The 18,966-nt window shown below is 26.4% G+C and overlaps 1 protein-coding gene across 2 annotated transcripts; it reads right to left on the bottom strand.

Moving 5' to 3' along the window:
* Positions 1-461: 461 nt before the first annotated feature.
* LOC129981072 (translocating chain-associated membrane protein 1-like 1) lies at positions 462-18,464 on the bottom strand. 2 transcript variants are annotated; one of them, XM_056091718.1, is made up of 10 exons: positions 18,237-18,464; positions 14,664-14,718; positions 12,836-12,954; positions 12,006-12,122; positions 11,127-11,185; positions 10,148-10,232; positions 8,950-9,020; positions 5,987-6,097; positions 3,570-3,878; positions 462-707 (listed from the first exon to the last, which is right to left on the bottom strand). In XM_056091718.1, exons 1-10 carry the CDS (start codon positions 18,360-18,362, stop codon positions 692-694), a joined length of 1,068 nt encoding a protein of 355 aa, XP_055947693.1. In that variant the 5' UTR covers positions 18,363-18,464; the 3' UTR covers positions 462-691. The 2 variants fall into 2 exon arrangements, with proteins under 2 accessions (XP_055947693.1, XP_055947692.1); XM_056091717.1 differs by having other exon boundaries at positions 3,574-3,878; positions 18,237-18,463.
* Positions 18,465-18,966: the final 502 nt, after the last annotated feature.

The following is an 18,966-nucleotide window of genomic DNA, read 5'->3' as shown; positions in this document are numbered from 1 at the left end:
TAAAATGGAGGAAAATTTTAAAGATTTTTAAAAAGCAAATTTTCAAAGCATTATTAGGCATGTAGGTTTTGAAAATATATTTTACATAACTTTAAAAAAATCCCTTAAACAAATTTATACTAACTGAAAATTTTTTTAGATTAATACAAGCAAAACATTACACTCTCCATAATATTAACTAATTAAATTTCAAGAGGAAATGTTTTTTTACAATACATAGCATACATCTTTAATATATGTATTTTTAACAGTAAAAAATTAACAAATTACTTTATGGGTTTTTAACAGGCTTAAGAAGCATCATTAATAAAAAAATTCTTATAAAACTGATCACCTAATTTTAATAAAAATGGAACAAACTTTTAAAGCAGTATCAAAAGCGAAATTAAATATAAAAAAAACTAAAAATGTCACGTTGTATAAGTGATGTGGATAAAGTCGAGAAATAAGGCAAAATAGAATAACATAAAAAAAGTAAGTTTTATTGTAAACTCTGAAAAAGAAACAACAAATAAAACTTCAAAAGGTGGAAAAGGAATGAAGCTTTTTTTTAAGTCAAATAAAAAAAAAAAAGGAATTCTGTTTATGTTCTTAAAATCGTTTAGATTTCGGGCTGGAAGCAGCTCCCGTTCGAGATCTCAGATCCTTCTTTGTGTTCTGGTCCACCTCAGGAAGTTCATTCACATCTTCTTCAGATGCTTTTTTTACTGAAAAAGGAAAGTTCAATTCATAACAGAATAATAAAAAGAAATATATTTCCTATAAATGTGAAAACATTCATTTCATAGTAAGATTTTTCAAAAATCGATTTTTCCATAAATTACAATTATAGTTTGTTTTTTAATAAATTAACCATCTTCAATATACTGACAGTATTAATTTAGCCATGCCAACCAAATAACATGCATTACATTTCATCTCAGCAAAAAAATTTTAATAGTAAAGAATAGTTCAATTTAAAAAAAAAAAATTCTTATTGGTTAGCTATACATGTAAAGCGGCAAAATTACAATGGCAGAATCGATCCAATTAGTGAAATTGAGAACTTTGGCAAAGTTTTACTATGCAAAATCTGTGAAAAGCAGAAGACAGTTGTACAAAGGTATCAACTTATGACATATCAAAAGATCATAAGCTTTCATATGAAATTGGCAAAATCAAGCTAGTAGTAGCACTTACAAAACTTTTCCCTATAGAAAATGCAAAATAGAATAGTAGTTTTGAGATTTTCCTGTGTGGGCAAATGTGTAGGATGTCTCAGTATTAGGGTTACTAGGCAGGGTAGATAACACCTAGACAACTGTAAAGCATATAGCAATATTATGTCAGAAATGCAATGCTCACAGATGGTGTTGCTCATTTGCAGAATTCTCGAGCATTATTTCCATGTAGGATTTTTACCATCATCTTAATCAAATTGTATAAAGCATTCAAAATCAAATTTCAGTGCTTTTCACATGAATATACACTTTGGATCTACTGTCTTCAACTCTGACATCACTGCCATGCCATTAATTATCATAGTATGCTCAATGTGCACAGCTATGATGTCATTTGTTATTACTAATCTTATTATGTAGTGATGAAATGAGAATTTTCTTAGGTAATGCTTAGGGATTAAGCACACATGAAATACCATCTACTGCATTTAGCGAGCCTTTTCAATTCAGTATTGCTAGGAGGGGCAGGTATACTGTATCTCTTCTAGAAGTTTGTTACTTTAGTTCAAAGATACCCTGTATAATTCTAGTCTTAACCAAAAGAGTCAATATTCATTCTATGGAAAGATTCAAAATATATCTCAAACATGAGATTCTTACGTTTATATAATTCAAACAGTAACAAACTGATAGAATATACTGAAATGATAAATGAATTCAAAACTTGCCACTGAATTGTGTCTCAAAATGTTACAAATACTGATATCTGTTTAGAAATAATTTAATTCAATAGTATCCAAATTTAGATATTGCTTTGAAAATTGACCTGAACAATTACTGTCCCATAAAAAGATTATTTTTGGGATTAAAAACAAAAAGTTGAAATTATCATTTTTTTAAGTACCTCCTTAAGCATCTTATCTATTAGAAATAAAATAGTCAAATTAAACTGTGTTGTAATGAATAAATCTGCTACAGGCCACTTGCTATTAAGAAAATGAAATAATCACATATTATAATCATATCCTAGCAATTCATGTACAAAATTGTACTTGCTTCTTGTTTTCTAATTGTGTGTGTGACAAACAGAAAGACTAAAATGTTAACTTCATAAAAGGAATATCATTTTCATGTGTTTCTTATATTCTTACAACACTTTTACAAAATACAATAAGTTATTAATCTGCTGTATGAAGTTTCTGTTATCCATAAGTCAACTCTGCACCAGAATCCACTTTACTTTTGGCCATACTGATGTCTGGGGGTCTTAGTCAAGGTTTTCCTTCAATAGAGAATGTATAATAATGTGCCATTTTTAAGATATCTTTCATAAATGTGTAGTGGGAACAAACAATTAATAACAAAAACATAAACTTCTATGCAAAATAAATACTATCAAAATTAGATCATTGGTAGATGCTGGGAGACTGATTGTTTTTGCCAATTATTTGAAATATCTAGAAAATAGTTATAAAGTTGCCTTTAATAATTGTTAAAAGATATGCCATATTATGCACTGAAAACCTAAATATTGTCTAAAAAATTATTTTAAATACTTGAAAGGGGATCTCCCATTGTCTAAACTTCCAAGACTATATATTTTTCAAATGAGTCTAATTTCATTTTCATATAAGTAATCTCTATCAAATATTAAGACAATGATATGAAAACACTTATATAAAAATAATTAAAATTATGTGAATTTCTATAAATTTTTAGCTAAAATTATATTTAAACTAAAACTAATCAACTTTCTAACATGCAAAAATTATAGAAGACCTAAAAACAAGATTTAAAATATGAAGAAAAAAAAAATGTTTTAATGAAAACATATTTAAAATTAAAATTTAGTTGCACAAAATATGCACACAATATTTATATTTTATCTAAACTTTAGTAAAAAAAAATGTCAACTTTCATAGTACAATAATGTTGCCAAATATTTTTTCTGACTACTTCAAATACATACTATCCAAAATTTAACATCATTCACAGAATTCAATCAAAAATTTAATGTCATTCACTGAATTCAATTTATAATCATTAAAACACATATTCCACAGGATTACTATAGTATACAATCTAAAAAAAATTATACGCTTGATTAAAACAATAAATATTTTTAATTATAAAATTGTATGTGAACAATAAAATGAGAATCGATTACCTGCGAAATTTACATTTTTAACAGCTTTCCTAAAATATGAGAAATTAAATCTTAATTGATAAATAATTATACTAAAGCAAAAGATGCTAAAATATATACATATATAGAAAGAGAGGAATGCATAATTCAGAGGACATTTGCAAATATTTTTTAGAAGGAGAGTGATAAAAATGCAACATGTTGCAATCAAATATATCAATTATCACTTGATATTAAGAAAAATACAATAAAAAAAAACATACTCACATTCATCCTTTTTAAGCTTCTTTTCCTTTTTGGCCAGAGCTTTCTTTTTGCTGGAAGCAATTTGTGCCGCTCTTTCACGCATTCTCTTCAAATGGAAATTGATGAAATTCCACATCATCCATGCTTGTAGTAAGCACACAGCCACCAAACTGTTGATGCGGATCAGCTGTGTGTTGAAGTTTCCATTAACAATATCCATTGCACTGGTAGATTGTTGCTGAGACAAGCCATACCAGAAAGTTAAGACAGATAAAGTGATGGAGCCAAGTCTCACAAAGACAAACAGACCATTCCAGATGGTGAATCTAGTGCAATAAGAAAAATATAATTTGAAAATGTATGAGGAAATAAGTGGATGTAATTAAAATGTATTGTCTACTGAATGTAATAGTCTGAGGTGACATTTTAATATACTATTTTATCCAACTTTACAAAGGAACATTTCTTTGAATCATTCTCAATTAGATTATACAAATTCAAATAGAGTTTCCTACATGATAATAGAACTTATAAGCGGTATTCTACCAAATGCATAATTCTAGGTTTTGTTTGGTTATAATAGCACACTATTTTGAAACAACACAGGGGATATTTTGTGACAGACTATGGGACAATTACAAACCACAGATGATACAAATATCAGATCTGATATCTTCTGCCCGAATTTCTGTACAGTATCAGCAGCAGGACACATGCTCACAAGCTGGTACACATCAGCTTTATCAAAGTTAACATACACATATTAACATGTTAGACGTACATACATGATTGATACATAATTAATCTTCAAAGACATTGAGTTTTAAATATAAAACTCCAAGTCCTGAAGCCAACATCTTATCACAAACCAATACAGACATCTATCTACACTATCCAGAATCCATCCCAGTTGTTTAAGAAAAAATATCAAGAAAAAGAAAACTATATTATAGGAACTAAAATACAAAATATTGAATAATTATAAATATTCATGATTATTTACATTTTAAATGAAATCTAAGACATGAAATCTCTGAGTATCTTCAAACTCATGAATTAAACTTTAAGAAAAGAAAATATGCATAAATAGAAGCATTATTTTGTTATGTGGAATTGGAAATAGAGTTATTTATATCACTGTGTGAAAGACTTGCAGAATGGTTTCATGCAATTATTGGTAGTGTGGCTGGTACCTAATCCAATTCTTTGCTGTAAGTAGTGAATATTATTTCAGGGGCATATTTTAAGTTCTATAAGAAAGCAGGCATGCATCTTAGGCTGCAAATTATAAAGAAAGAGCAATGTTCAGGTATTATCATGAATACTTTTCTAGTAAACTGTGATGCATCACAAATATTTTCTTATTTTTTTTTCCATATTTCCAGCATAGTTTTATGAAAACAGTTCATTTCATGTTGGAAAACAAGATATATATCAATCAAGACACACATAGCACAAATAGATTAATACATTCTAACAGAAGTTAAATATAGACCAAGCATGAGCAGAAAACTCATTGCACAAATTACACATGATGGCAAAAACAGAGAATGTGAAGTTTTATATAAGGAAAGACTTATTCCTTACAGCTTACAGAAAATGTAAGCACAATTATTTTCAGAACAAAGATTTCTGTAATTGATTTTTGCAAAAACTTTCTACAAATGTACTTTCTCACAATTGAGACTGCTTTCACATGCCATAGATGTATTTCTTTAATTTTCATAATTCTCATATTGAGCCACCTCTAACCAACTAATACATTATGATGACTTCAAGAATTCTGTTTAAAATGTGAATGAGTGTAGTAAATAGCTTTCTTATAGCCCCATACTTGTTACAATATTAACTAAACAGCAAGATATAACACTTGTGGAAGAAATATAGACCAAATTACTGGATAATTTTTAAGCTGATGTTCAAAATATCCATTATTTTTTAATTTATTGTTTCCCTGAATTAAAAAAAAAATTGTTGACTTTGCATTTTCATGATAATAAAGTCACACAATCATTTTTATTGATGAAGGTAAGCAATGAGGTTAATTTAAATTACATATACAGCAAATAAAAAAGTTATAGATGAAGGAGTAATATAAAAAAAGTTACAGAAAGGAGAAACAATTGCAGGATCCCTTGCTTTATCTCTTCCCCGAATCAAATAAAGCATAAAGATAATTTTCAAAAAAAGAAAGGAACAAAATATGCTGCTTTTAATATAATGTATTCATAAAAATGCTTAAAATTTTATGTAAAAGGAAAACAAAAAAAATGGAGTGCCTTTTTTAAATAATAGAAAAAAAAGGGGGGGGAACAAAGAAATAACATTTTATGTACTTGTAAACAGCACAAGTAAAACATAACATTAAAAAAAAGGTCCAAACCAATTTAAATAATACTAAATGGAATAAAACATAAAATAATCGATCACTTACCCATAGCTAGCAGCTTTGGTTTTCTCTGCAAAATACAACAATCTAGCAGTATGAAAGACGCTTTCCACAAGGTAATGCAACACAGACAAACAAATTGCAATCCTTGTAAAGCTGTAATAGAAGATTGATAAGATTTTTAAAAGAATGAAATAATATTCAAAACATTAAAAAGGCAAAAAAATTCCCACATAATGCCAGAGGAGCGTAAATATTTCTCAAAAACTTTTTAAAGCAGCATTTTTTAAAGATAAAAATAATACCCAACATGACATTGAACTATTACTTTAAAAGGAAACAGAAACTTTTATATGAATTTGTCAAGAGTAAAATTAAAATTTCAATAAAAACTCCAAAAGTTTCTCTAATTACGTATTAAAACTATTTGATATAACAAATAAATTATTTGTATAAATATTAATAAAACATTTTCAACGCATTCTACTATGAAATTCAAAGAAATTGCAGGGAAATAAAACAATTTAAAAGTTTTACATAAATTTACAAAAAAGTTTTACATAAGCTCAACTCTCAACTATGTTCATAATTCTTTAGTTATTGAAATACAGTAATTTACAGCATTTCTTTATATACAGAGACTTAAAACTGAAATGAGATATTAATGGGAAGGAGGGGAATTACTTCAATGACTCTTCTAAAATTTGTATATTTATTAATATGTATTTTCCAACAAACTGATAACATAAACTAATGTTATTCATAATTATTCAGGAGATTATATAGTATTAAAGAACGATGCCACCACACACATAGAAAGAGTCCTTCATCCGATTTAAATGAATTGCATTACACATGAATGTTATTTGATTAGGTAAAGGAAAGAGTAAATAATATTTTTAAAACATTCCTTATCATACAGCAGACATTTGGATAATGCAAATACTTTACATGAAATAGAAAATTTTATTATACAGAATATATATTATAAGATAAATTTATACAAACTCCATGTTCATATTATCAGATAGATGGTTTTTTTTTTAATCATCAGCTTTATTGCACATATATAAACTAAAAAAATATATATTTGTTTTTTGGAAGAAAGAAAATAAGTATGAAAACATTAAATTGAAATAATTATTCTAAAAGATTTATTTAAAAATTTATTTCTTGGTGGTTTACAGTTTTTTAAAATTAATTCATATTCTAGATTAAAATGGAATGCATTTCATCTTCTAATTAAAATACTTTTGGATCTACATACAGAATTCATTTGGATCTCATTTCAGCGATTCATTTGAAAAACAGGTCATCTTCTGGAATGTAGATTACATCTCTTCTAAGTTTAATGAAATCCTCTAGAAACACATTCAATGTCAAACATCAAAATGTAACCAATTTTAAAATTTGGTGTCCAGCTTTCTATAACAATGCTATAGATTTTACAGACAATAGTTTTATTATCTTCAAATTTTGCTAATATGAAGAAAGAGAACAGGAGATTAAAGAATATAGCTGGACATGTGGGTTAGAAAATAAATTAAAACAAAACAGAAATAATGATTTACATTAAAAGAATCACAGAAACTAACAGATTTCGATACCCTGGAACTACAATAGATAAAATGAGAAGCACAGATGAAGAAATAAAAACTAGATTTAAAAAAGGTCAACCATTCATTCAAAACAATACACCCATTCTCAAATATCTCAAACATAAATAGTGAATTACATGTTTAATGCAACAGTTTTCCCTCTTTATTGTACTAACGCTTCTAAACTTAGTAAAACTTGAGAGAAATTAAACCTTTACAAACTACTTGCCTCAGAAAGATTTTTAAAATATACTGGCCAAAAAAATCTTTGAATTTTTAAATGAATAATGAAATTTCCAATAATGGAAATTAAAAAAACTCCTGACATGGTTTGGACATATACTTAGATTGCCATTAAATGATAATACAAGAATTGAACTGACATAAGCCCCAGATGGATGATTAAGGATTGCAAGGGGCCACATGGCTCTAGAAGAAATTCTGTTGAATAGTTGAGTTCAGGTATATTCAGAAGGCAATGTAATACCAGCTTAAATGATGAGCAGATGTTGTAGCTTCATGCATCAGTTTGTTTTAAAGAGGAAAAATCTTGAACCTTCTATAAAAAGAAAATCTGGACCTTCGAAGTAATGAAGAGTTGTTTCTCATGAACTAAAATTACTATTATAAATTCCATTTTCCTAGTGAGAACCAGAATTTGATAAAAAGCTTTATTTAACATCTTAGAAGAATAATTTATATTACTAAGGAAACAGGAAAATTATGGCTTCCTACAATTTGTTCCAAATTCAAATAACAATTTTATCTACTAAAGTAAACTTTCTGCCAAACTTAACAAAATGCAGAACTTGCGGAAACTATTAGTCAGTTTATAAAGAATTCTATATTAATAATAATAAATATCTCATAGCTATAATAGAATAAAGGTCTGAATAACTAGTTTCTGCTCACTCTTTTTACCTATTATATGTAAATCCAATAAGATTTGAAGTGATGTTTGTTTTATCATTGCTTTATTGAAATGCATATATGTGAAACTTAAAATAGATTTTAAATTCATTTATTGAAAACAGGTCATTCCTACCTATGATAAATATTCTTCCTGGACACCAGACAGGACTATAATTATGTAGACATTTCAACTTAAGCAATTCCCTTTCTTGCTAGAAAATTATTGGTTTTAAGATTTCAAGAAATATTAAGGATAAATGATTTTCTACATCATTAATAGTGAGATTGACTTTGCAAAATGACTAACTTCATTTATTTTAAATGTAGTACAGGACTTCTTAACACACTGTCACGATTTTTTCATTTTTTTGCACAAAATAAAGCTATATAACAGCATATTAAACGAGAACAATTTTATTTTATTCAAAATGGTAGCAGAGATAATTTGTCGATATTGGAAACACATCACAGCAAAGAATTTTCAAACTGCATACTTACTTCAAAACATAAGCAGCACTCAAGAATACCAAATAGAGTGTTGTGTATATAATCCTGGGTTTCATTTCATCCTACAAAATAAAAATGGAAAGTTTATAACATTTTAATACATTTATATTAACCCATACATAATTACAAATAGCATCATTAATCAAGTGAGCACAGATTTAGAAAAATATAGCAAAAAAAAAAAAAAGAAAGAGAAAAAATAAAAAAAATGACAGAATTATAATTTCTCTTTTTGAAATTATAAAAAATATAAATATATTATGTCCTGGGAAAGTAATACGACATTTTCATTAAAAAACTTACTGCTCCATAGATTAAAACAAGAATTTCAATTTCATATGACTTTCGTTATATTAACTTGAAACTAATTAAAATGAAAATAACGTACAAATCAAACTGGGGTTTCAAAATATTTTTCCATTCTATATAATTTTTATCACCATTATTAACTCTACTGTAAATGTTATAATTCTTACAAATAGGTCTTAAGTTGTTGTTTTTTTATTTTAGTTTTTATTTATTGTTACTGTAGTTTGTTTTGACGACTGATCTCTGGCAGCAGTTAATAGTTTCCCAAAATCCAATTTATATTTTAGAAGCTTTCTTGTCCCAACCAATTTAAACAAAAAATTTGACCCAAAACACTTGTAATCACAAAATCCTATAACAAATTTGATATATTTGGGTTATTGCATTTACATATTTCTGAAAGTACAGACCATTCATTCTACAACTATAAACACTAAATATGTTATACTTACACTATAAGTGCTGTATGTATTGGTGAAAATTTTTATTTAAATCTCTCATTTTGTAATTATGTTAACTTATATTTAAACAGCTAGACAGACTTTCTCTAAACGGATTTACTCAGAATTTGATAGAAATCTGCAAATTTGATATAAAGATAATATATCAAATTCCTTCTACCAAGCTTAAAGCATTCTTAAGTTACCTTTGTACAGATAAACATTTTCTAAAAATACAGGGAGGTTTAAAACAGATTTGACAATCTGAAGTGTGAATTTTTTGGCAATTTCAATGTTTTCTTTACATTTCACATACAAAAAAAATAATAACTGATTCAAAGACACACACACACAAAAAAAAAAAGTTTGAGAAAGTTTTACACCAGAAATAAAAATAAAATGCATTTGTTCATGCTTATTACATAACTGAATTAACTTACTTTTTTAACTTTCTGGAAGTAAAGCTCTGGATAGCAATGCAGCCAATAAGCAAGTTGAACAATGAAGTAGAATTTAAACATAAAGCTGTTGAATTCAAAATGACAAATTTAAATAACTTATTTTTATTTATAAAAACTTAAAATGCAGTACCTGTAAAATTGAGCATCTATGTAGACATAGATAAGTGAATTCATGTATAATCCACAAAATGGCAGAAAACACATACGTAAATCAATATAAAAATGATTTTGAACTATTTTAATTTACAGCAGGAAACCAATACATAAAACTGAAACTTAATAAACAATAAATTTCAATACTTAAATACTGGTTTACTTTATTTTCATAAGAATATTGCTGTCTTTATTTTCCATGGTATTAAAAACATTTTTATTTGCAACTAAATCTTTTCCCTTAAAAAAATTCTTATTTTTGAAAATTAAAAAGTGTGATAATCAAGATCTTACTGCATTTCATAAGAAATGCTTAGATAATATGGGAACATGAAATCCTGAAAAAAATAATAAAGAATTGTTATTTTTTTTATTATTGTACAGTAAATTCTTTTTATTCTATTATTCAACTTATCAGTAAAAAAAAAAAAAAATCAATATTCATAGCCTTATTTAAAAATTTTTTTTTTTCTTTTAAAAGAATTTTTGTTACTGAAAACCTTTTAAAAAGTGTAAATTTTTAAGCACTTCATACCGATTATAAATATATTCACAACTTTAACTATTACATAATAAATTACATTTTACATTAACCAATACACACATAAAATACCAATATACACAGAAAATCATTAATTGCACTTAGAAATGAGAGTAAAAATTATTATTTTTTTTACAAGTGAATTCACTACTTAATAAAATAGCATACATTTTACAAAATCATTCAAAAATATTTCTTGCATATATAAAACTAACATTTTTTTTTTTTAAGTCATCAGTAGAAAAATTGATTGTTAAAACTTACGTCATTTCATTGTGGGGATAATCTTGCCAGAGCTTACTTATGTTCAGTAAGTAACCATCCTATAAAGAGGTCCATGGTTAAGGATATGCATAAAATCACTTAGCAGCAGAAATCCAACAAAATAAATTGAACAAATAGGAACATAGTTCTTACAATGTTAATTTCACTAACCAATAAAAACTTGACCTTGATAAGAGATTTTGAAATTTTTAAGTAATTCCTTGTATAACACTGCTTGAAAGAAAATATTGGCTTTTTATATCAAAATTACAAACATTTTTTGTGTATTTTGTCATTAATCTAAATAGTTTTGATAACCAATTTTGATAAATCAAACAAAATTTTTAATCAAACTTTAGAGGCTAAAATTATGAAAGCAAAATGAACACAGTATATCTTAATTATATGTACACATGCACCTATATTACAGCTTTTAACATATAATAAATATTTAACTGTCACAATTAGTTACAAAATTAATATTCAAACATATAGATATTTATCATCTAAAAATAGGTTAAAGTTTACATAATTCATATTTATTGATACTACGACATGTTTTTTAGCAAATCAAAATTTCACTATATTTCTCAGTATAATTTTGAGATAAATCTTAAGTTTTAGTAGTACTATACATTAAATAGTTATCAAATTAATATATATAATAACCAAAATGTAATGCAATGAGAAATATACAATTAAACAATTATTTTGATTTAAACCCATCACTTTCTTATGACTGCCTAATGAACTGCAAAATTTATCAGATTTCTAATGAATATAATGCACAAGTAAATTTATTAACAAAAAGTTTTTCATTAAGAGATTTTGAATTACGAATTAATCAAATTACCTACTTTAGAATTCATAGGAACTTACCCTGATTATTATATCTCCACCCCAGATGAGTGAAATAAGATAAAATACCAGAAGCTGGCCAGATTCATTAAACTTACTATGTTTCATTTTTGACAAATGAAGTTTCCTGTTCAGTTTCTACAAAAGAAATGTATTATTCATTAAAAGATATTTACTTAGCACCATCTAAAATTAAAAAAATTATTTCTCATTATTTAGATTAATTATATTAACAAAAAATTGTTATTTAAATATAATATTCTAATATACTTACAAAGGTATACCAATATAAAATAATTCACTTAAAGCAATGCAAATTACTGTAATCTATAAAATTGCATGAATAATCGATTTCCTCATTGGTTTTGTCAAGGGATCAAAATCTCATGTCGTTACTGTTTCCAATTTTAAACAAGAAAATACTCAAAAAGTTTCAACAAGTACACAAAAATTTAATTTCCAAATTAAGATTAATAATACCTTTGTATAGATATAATCATTTATAATGTTAATTTTTTAAGAGAGGGAAAATTTTTAAAATTCATTGATGATAGAACATATTTAAGATAACAGAACATTTAGAGCAATCATGACTTATAAAAGGGGGCAATCATTTTGAAGTAGGTTTAAAATAATTGTTTCAAGATTACTCAGCAATTAATTTAATCAGTTGGTTACTAAACAGCCTAAAACAATTTAATAAAGCAGATAATTAACAAAATTGATAAATAAAAATGTAAAATTTAAAAAATAACATATATTGAATTTCTAAATAATGTGAATAAAATAGAATAGTACCAAATCAAATATTTTCAATAACTTAAAAAATTTTTTTAACATGTACTACTTACATCCAGTGCATATTCCTGCAGAATTGCATGCATGACAACAGCAATGAGGAAGTAAAATATGATAACACATACGTCCTGACGGCCATAAGTGTACAGTACAGTGTCTGTCGGTTCCAAAGCTGAAAGAAAAGAAAATTATTAAAAATAATAAAAATTCAAGAGAATAAATTTAATATCTACACCCAAAATTTGAAAAATTAAAAAAATAATGAACATATCATTTTAATCACTAACTTAATTATTAAATTTTATATGCTAATATGTTTGAAATAGTATTTATGCAAATATTATGAAAATAATAATGCATCTTATCCAAACAAGAAAGATTAAAACTTTTAATAGTCACAATTAAAGAGGAAATATTTGATTTCTATTAAGAAACATTTGAAAAATATAATTGTAATTATTTTTTGAAAAAAATCTTTCTTTACAAAACGAATAAAAATTTTAACTAATAAAATTGTTTTACAAATTAAGAAACAATCCATAAGACAAATCAATATTTCTTTGCACAGAATGTTTTATCTCATTCAACATTTTATTCAACACTACAGTTAAAAATAGAAAAAATATAATGGTTAACTTAAAATATAAAGTAACTGCTTTTTCGTTTAATTCAACATATTAGAATCAAATTTTTATAAAGTTTTATTTAAGCAAGAAATATTTATTTTTGAAAGAATTTTGATTACAGAACAATATTTATGTACTGATATATGTACAAATTACAAATCAATAACAAATGTTCCAAATCTAATCAGAACTGTGCCAAACTGGAGTCAATTCTTAAAAATAAATTACTTAAAAGTAAAACATACGTACATTTTTTTACAGTATCTTGTAAAATAATCACTAAATTATTAATATAACTATCCGACATTAAATTTTAGAGAAAAATGAAAACAATCATAATATTCTCATTAAAATCTAGATAATATTACAAAATAATTGAATATTATAAACAGTATAATATTAGAATTCTAAAAGTTTGTGACTTAAGTACAGCTTTATTGCACTAAATGAAATAATTATTCAGAATCTATATTTAACATAGTTCAAATTTGAAAAAATAAAAGTTTAGCACTAAAATCAGAGGAAGTGGTCACCTCAAAACTTTCTCACATATTTCTTGTTAAAATTGTTATTCCCCATTTCTTCCACACAAGTATTTTAGATTACAGCAAGGTAAATAAATGCCATGAGTATTCTCATTTTTAATATTAAATCTTCCTTAAGAGTAATTTATGTTTTATAGTATAACGAAGAAAATTAAGGAAGCATTTCTGACCCCACCCCCAAATGACATTTAAATATGGCATAAAGCAACAATTTTGATAACAAGATCACTTTTATAAATTGTTGCACTTTTAAGTTCTCATTTTTGTATGCCTACTAATCCATAGACTGACAAATGGTGAACCAATTATTGGATGTGGTTCAAATTTTAATATGGATCTACACCTGTGCGCTGAAATTTATATATAAATTTTTTAATTTATTGTGTTCATTCATACAAACTTACCATGAATGGATTTTGTTCAAAATTTGATAAAATATCCACAAAATAGATGTAAAAACCACTGACCATTTTATCCATCTAGCACTAATCATTTTTTTAATCATCAAATACACCTATATAGAATGACAAAAAGACAATTTCAAAGTTTTTGTTTAGGATTCTGCAAGATCTAAAATATTAAGATTTGTTCATATTTTTGACAATTGCAATACATCGTCTCAGTTTATTTCATATACCTAAAAGCAAAAATTGTTTGAAAAAATTATATTATTTACAAGCATGCATGAAAAATAATAAATATAATTTTACCTTCTGTCACATTGTGATGCATCACAACAAACACAGATGCTATGGGTGCTGAAATCTAAAAATAAACACAACATTTAGAGGATTTTAACATTTGAATATAAAACTGATTCAGATTTGTATTTACTCGTTTTATTAATACACATGATAAAATAAGTTTTCCCATTGAAAATGTTTCTCATAATAGAAAATAACAAATCTAGAAAATAGAAAATTTTTATGGTTTCCAGAAAGAAAAAAAAAAGAACATATATACTTCATAAGTTATCAGAATCGCAATTGCTAAATGATAAAAAGGCTTACTTTCACTTGAAAGAAACAATTTAAATAACTTAAATTTTATATTTCTAATTTTTATTACATTTTTATCTGACTTGATAGGAATAAGTTGCAAATTATCTTTGTCATATCATTTTAGAGCTTTTGTTATTATCTCTGGAAGTAAAGGACCTGTTAAGTTCAAGTATTCTAAAAAGAATAACTATTCAAGACTCTGTGATTCTAAAAGAATGCAAAATTGTGGCTTTAATAATGTTACCTCATGTGATAGTATTTGAAATTTCTCTTGTAGATTGTTCTGCAGGTCCAAAAAAAACCCAATAAAAAAAACAATTTACACCATTAATTACCAATTAACCAACATACTCAAAATAGCAAAACAAGTAGCATAGAACCCTTGAAATACCCTCAGCATTAGAATAATAGAATCACAATTCCCACTTTCATTTGGAATTGTATTTTCATTTAAGTACAAATTTAAAACAATCTTACTCGGGATCTTTTTCTTCAAAATTTACCTAAAATTTAAAATCTGCAAATAAGCCAAAATTATATACATAAAAAATAAAAGCAACAATCAAACCTATTAACATAAGATGGTACTTATTGACAAACAGCAATAAGTACTATTGTATTTATTAAGCTGCAGTATACCTTAATAAATAAGCTGAAGTGGTACTTATTTATTAAGGTGTATTAATATTTACTTTACAATACAAACAATTTTATTAAGAAAATCAAAAAGAGAGAATATTATAGTTTTATCTCCGACAACTTTACCTGAAGCTATTATATTTTTTCCATTAATTTACAAACTTATTTACCATCTACTAAGCATATATGCTAATCTAATTTACTCTGCAATTTTATTTTCTGCTTGAAAAATAAATGAGAAATTCTTATATGGCAAATTTCAAAACACAAGTGATCACACTGTGGGGAAACTCTAGCAGCATGGTACTCATAATTTTTCAATAAATAAAAAAAATATGGAGGTTAAGGTATTTTCCATAATTTAAAAATAAAATAACCAAGTTTCACAAAAAGAACTTATTTCATTTAAAATTATTTTAGTAAACATAAGAAATATATAGTTTAGCGACATGCAATGCGCTAGGATAGAACCTGGGACATTGTGTCCCAAAACCAGTATACCAAAACGATCATTCGAGTAGAAGAGTTGTTAACTGCCTTATATGCTATTCACCACAGTACTCTCCCTCCAGTGATTCGGAGGCGAGACGAACGCTATGGCTGTTGAGTGGCGATGTATTTAGTTATTAGCTGTTGTCTGAACGGACCTGTACCTAGTTGATTAGCGCCAAGCGTTATGGCGAGTGTGTGTGGGTGCCGATGTGCTAAGTGTGTCTGGCGACTTTGGGTTGCTGTGTCAAGTGAGTTTAACTCCATATCAGAAGGTGCCGTGTTCAAATCACGTCTGGGTCACCAATTTAGCGGTATGCGATGCTCTAGGATAGAACCTGGGACCTTATGGTTAGCAGTCCAGTAACTAAACAATTATACCAAAACAATCGTTTGAGTAGAAGAGTTGTTAACTGGATTATATGCTATTCACCACAATAGTATAGAGATAAAATGCGATATATTTAGCAATATTAACAATTTATCACTTGGGCCTTGCTAACATAATCAATTACATTTATTTACATGATTTGCTTATTTATATATAAACTGACCTTAATAACTTTTAAATAGTTGAATTCCCAGCTGGTGCACAGAAATACATGGTGTATTAATATTTCCTTTGCAATACAAACAATTTTATTAAGAAAATTTTAAAAAATTGAAAAGAAATAAATTGTAGCAGACTATCACAATTTTAGCTATCACATACAACAGAGAATTTGTTTTAATATTTTTTTATTTGGAATTAAAGCAAGAACTTTTATATTTGAATTAACATTAAGTAGCACGCATCAAAATAAGTTTTTTTAATTTTCATTATGAAGAATGACAAAATCAATCTATAGATGCATGAAAAAATACAAATAAATTATTGGGAATCTTATAACACAGCATTCACACAAAATCAAAATCTCAGGCAAGACATCTTATTAAATTAAAATTGTATAGATACTATATACTGTGTATAAAACTTAAAAAATACTCCACTAAAATGCCAAAAAAATTAAATCTCCTTACAATTGTACTTTTGATTTACCTTTACAGTCTATTTACAGAAAATTTGGACAGTTTATGTGACAATACTCCATAATCTCCAACAGTCTATAGTTAAGTACTATACTATAATAGTAAATTTTGATTTCCAGTTCATACAAGAGATGAAACAACTGTTTGGGCATGAATAGCTATTTATTTCAGCCAAAATATAAGAAAGCCAAATTAACAAGTTTTAAAACATTGATATAAATGATCATTTAAAATTAGCCAATGCATTAAATAAATGCAACAATAATGTGTGCAAAATAACACTATCAAATTTGGAGCCAACAAGATGTACTAATTTTCTAATGGGTTTATACGAAAAATTCATATAAATATATATGCACATATATTCACTTGGAACATGAGTAAATCTGTGAAAGTCGTACTAATTTAAAATGAAGTATTTCCTTTACTATTTGATATATACACAGTCTTAAGTGAAAGTTTACGAAGCATCCTAGATTTACTTTATTCAAAAAAGAATTTCTTCTCTTATATGAAAGGAAATGAACTTTTTAAAAACTTAATGTGATTAAGTAAAAATCCATTTACTAAAAGAAAAAATTATTTACAAGTTACAAGAAAGAAATTATTCAAATCTAAAATACTTCATATCTAATTTATTAAAAGAATATATTTTAAATTTATGATAATTAAATGCATTGGATAAATAATTCGAATACGTGAAATTATCCTTTAAAGTTCTATTTTTCTCATAATCAATATTTAGCCATTAAATTGACATTTTGACAGTATTTATTCGTTTGCAAATTTATGCAGTAAATTAGCTACTTAAGTACAAATAACAAGTAAATAGTTTTTCCTCTTCACAAGAATTTATTCTGATAGTATAAGATACGAATCGATTAGATATGACACTCTGATCAAAAAAATTGACAATGACAGCAAAAAAGTACCGCACAATATGTTTCTCATTTTGTGTGCCACGTCTAACTCATTATTTCACAATACTTTTCATTTAAAATTTCTAGAATGTCAAAAATTGGATGACAGAAATTGAAAATACATAAAATATTTGCATGCCCACGTACTCAAATTTAAATAAATAGGTCAAAATTTAAAGGGCTTCGTAAGACAAATTTTTCTTACCTGAAAAAGCAAGCCGATAACAAATACCATAGCGATGCAAGATACAATATCGGCATGATTTTGAATAAAAAATTCGCTGCTGAAAATAGGAGGATTTTTGGTTCCGGTACGTCTTTTTAAACCCATATTTTTATTTCAAATTTAGCCACGACAGAGAATATGCACGTAAACTATCCAGGTAACCAGGTGCTACCACCGTCACTGCCAACGTGAAAGCAAAGAAACGAGTTCGTCACGGAAAATATGCTCTAAGCAGATTGAGCATTCGTTGGACCAATCAAATGCTTCGAAATAAATTATTGTTATAAAAAAAGATTTAGACCATTTCCCAGGTATTTTATCTCAGGTATTTCTTCCTTCTTCCTAGAAGTACGATCAGACAAAGGAAATCTTAAAGATATTTTCCTTCAACAAAAAATTTATCTCCACCTTTTACTTTGTCATAACTGTCTGTTAGATTTGCTCTTTCATTTCATCATCATTTTTCAAAATTATTTTGGAATGGATAAAATGCAGTCGCACTAGAGCAAATCTTCATTTATTTTAAAACTTTTTTTTTGAAAATGATTCAAGATAATTACAATCTTCGTCCTTTCTCTTGTTTTGGTAATGGATAAGATTAGATAGAGCGTTTTCATTGAGCAAGAGATTGTTATTAAATTCGATTAAATCTTATTAAATTCGATCTGAAGCGTTGTTATTAAATTCGATTAAATTTTTGAAAATAAAA

This window comes from Argiope bruennichi, chromosome 8, assembly GCF_947563725.1.
Source record: "Argiope bruennichi chromosome 8, qqArgBrue1.1, whole genome shotgun sequence".
Classification (NCBI taxonomy): domain Eukaryota; kingdom Metazoa; phylum Arthropoda; class Arachnida; order Araneae; family Araneidae; genus Argiope; species Argiope bruennichi.
The sequence above is the reverse complement of the archived record's forward strand: the minus strand, read 5'-3'. Positions and strand labels throughout refer to the sequence as shown.

What these genes read in the sequence shown, in the direction of transcription:
- LOC129981072 (XM_056091717.1), bottom strand. Translation starts at nt 18,362, where the DNA reads ATGGGTTTAAAAAGACGTACCGGAACCAAAAATCCTCCTATTTTCAGC. An exon ending in GCATCACAATGTGACAGAAG is followed by an intron (nt 12,955 to 14,663) that starts GTAAAATTATAT and finishes CTTTTCTTTCAG; the next exon opens with CTTTGGAACCGACAGACACT. An exon ending in GTGGAGATATAATAATCAGG is followed by an intron (nt 11,186 to 12,005) that starts GTAAGTTCCTAT and finishes ACCTCTTTATAG; the next exon opens with GATGGTTACTTACTGAACAT.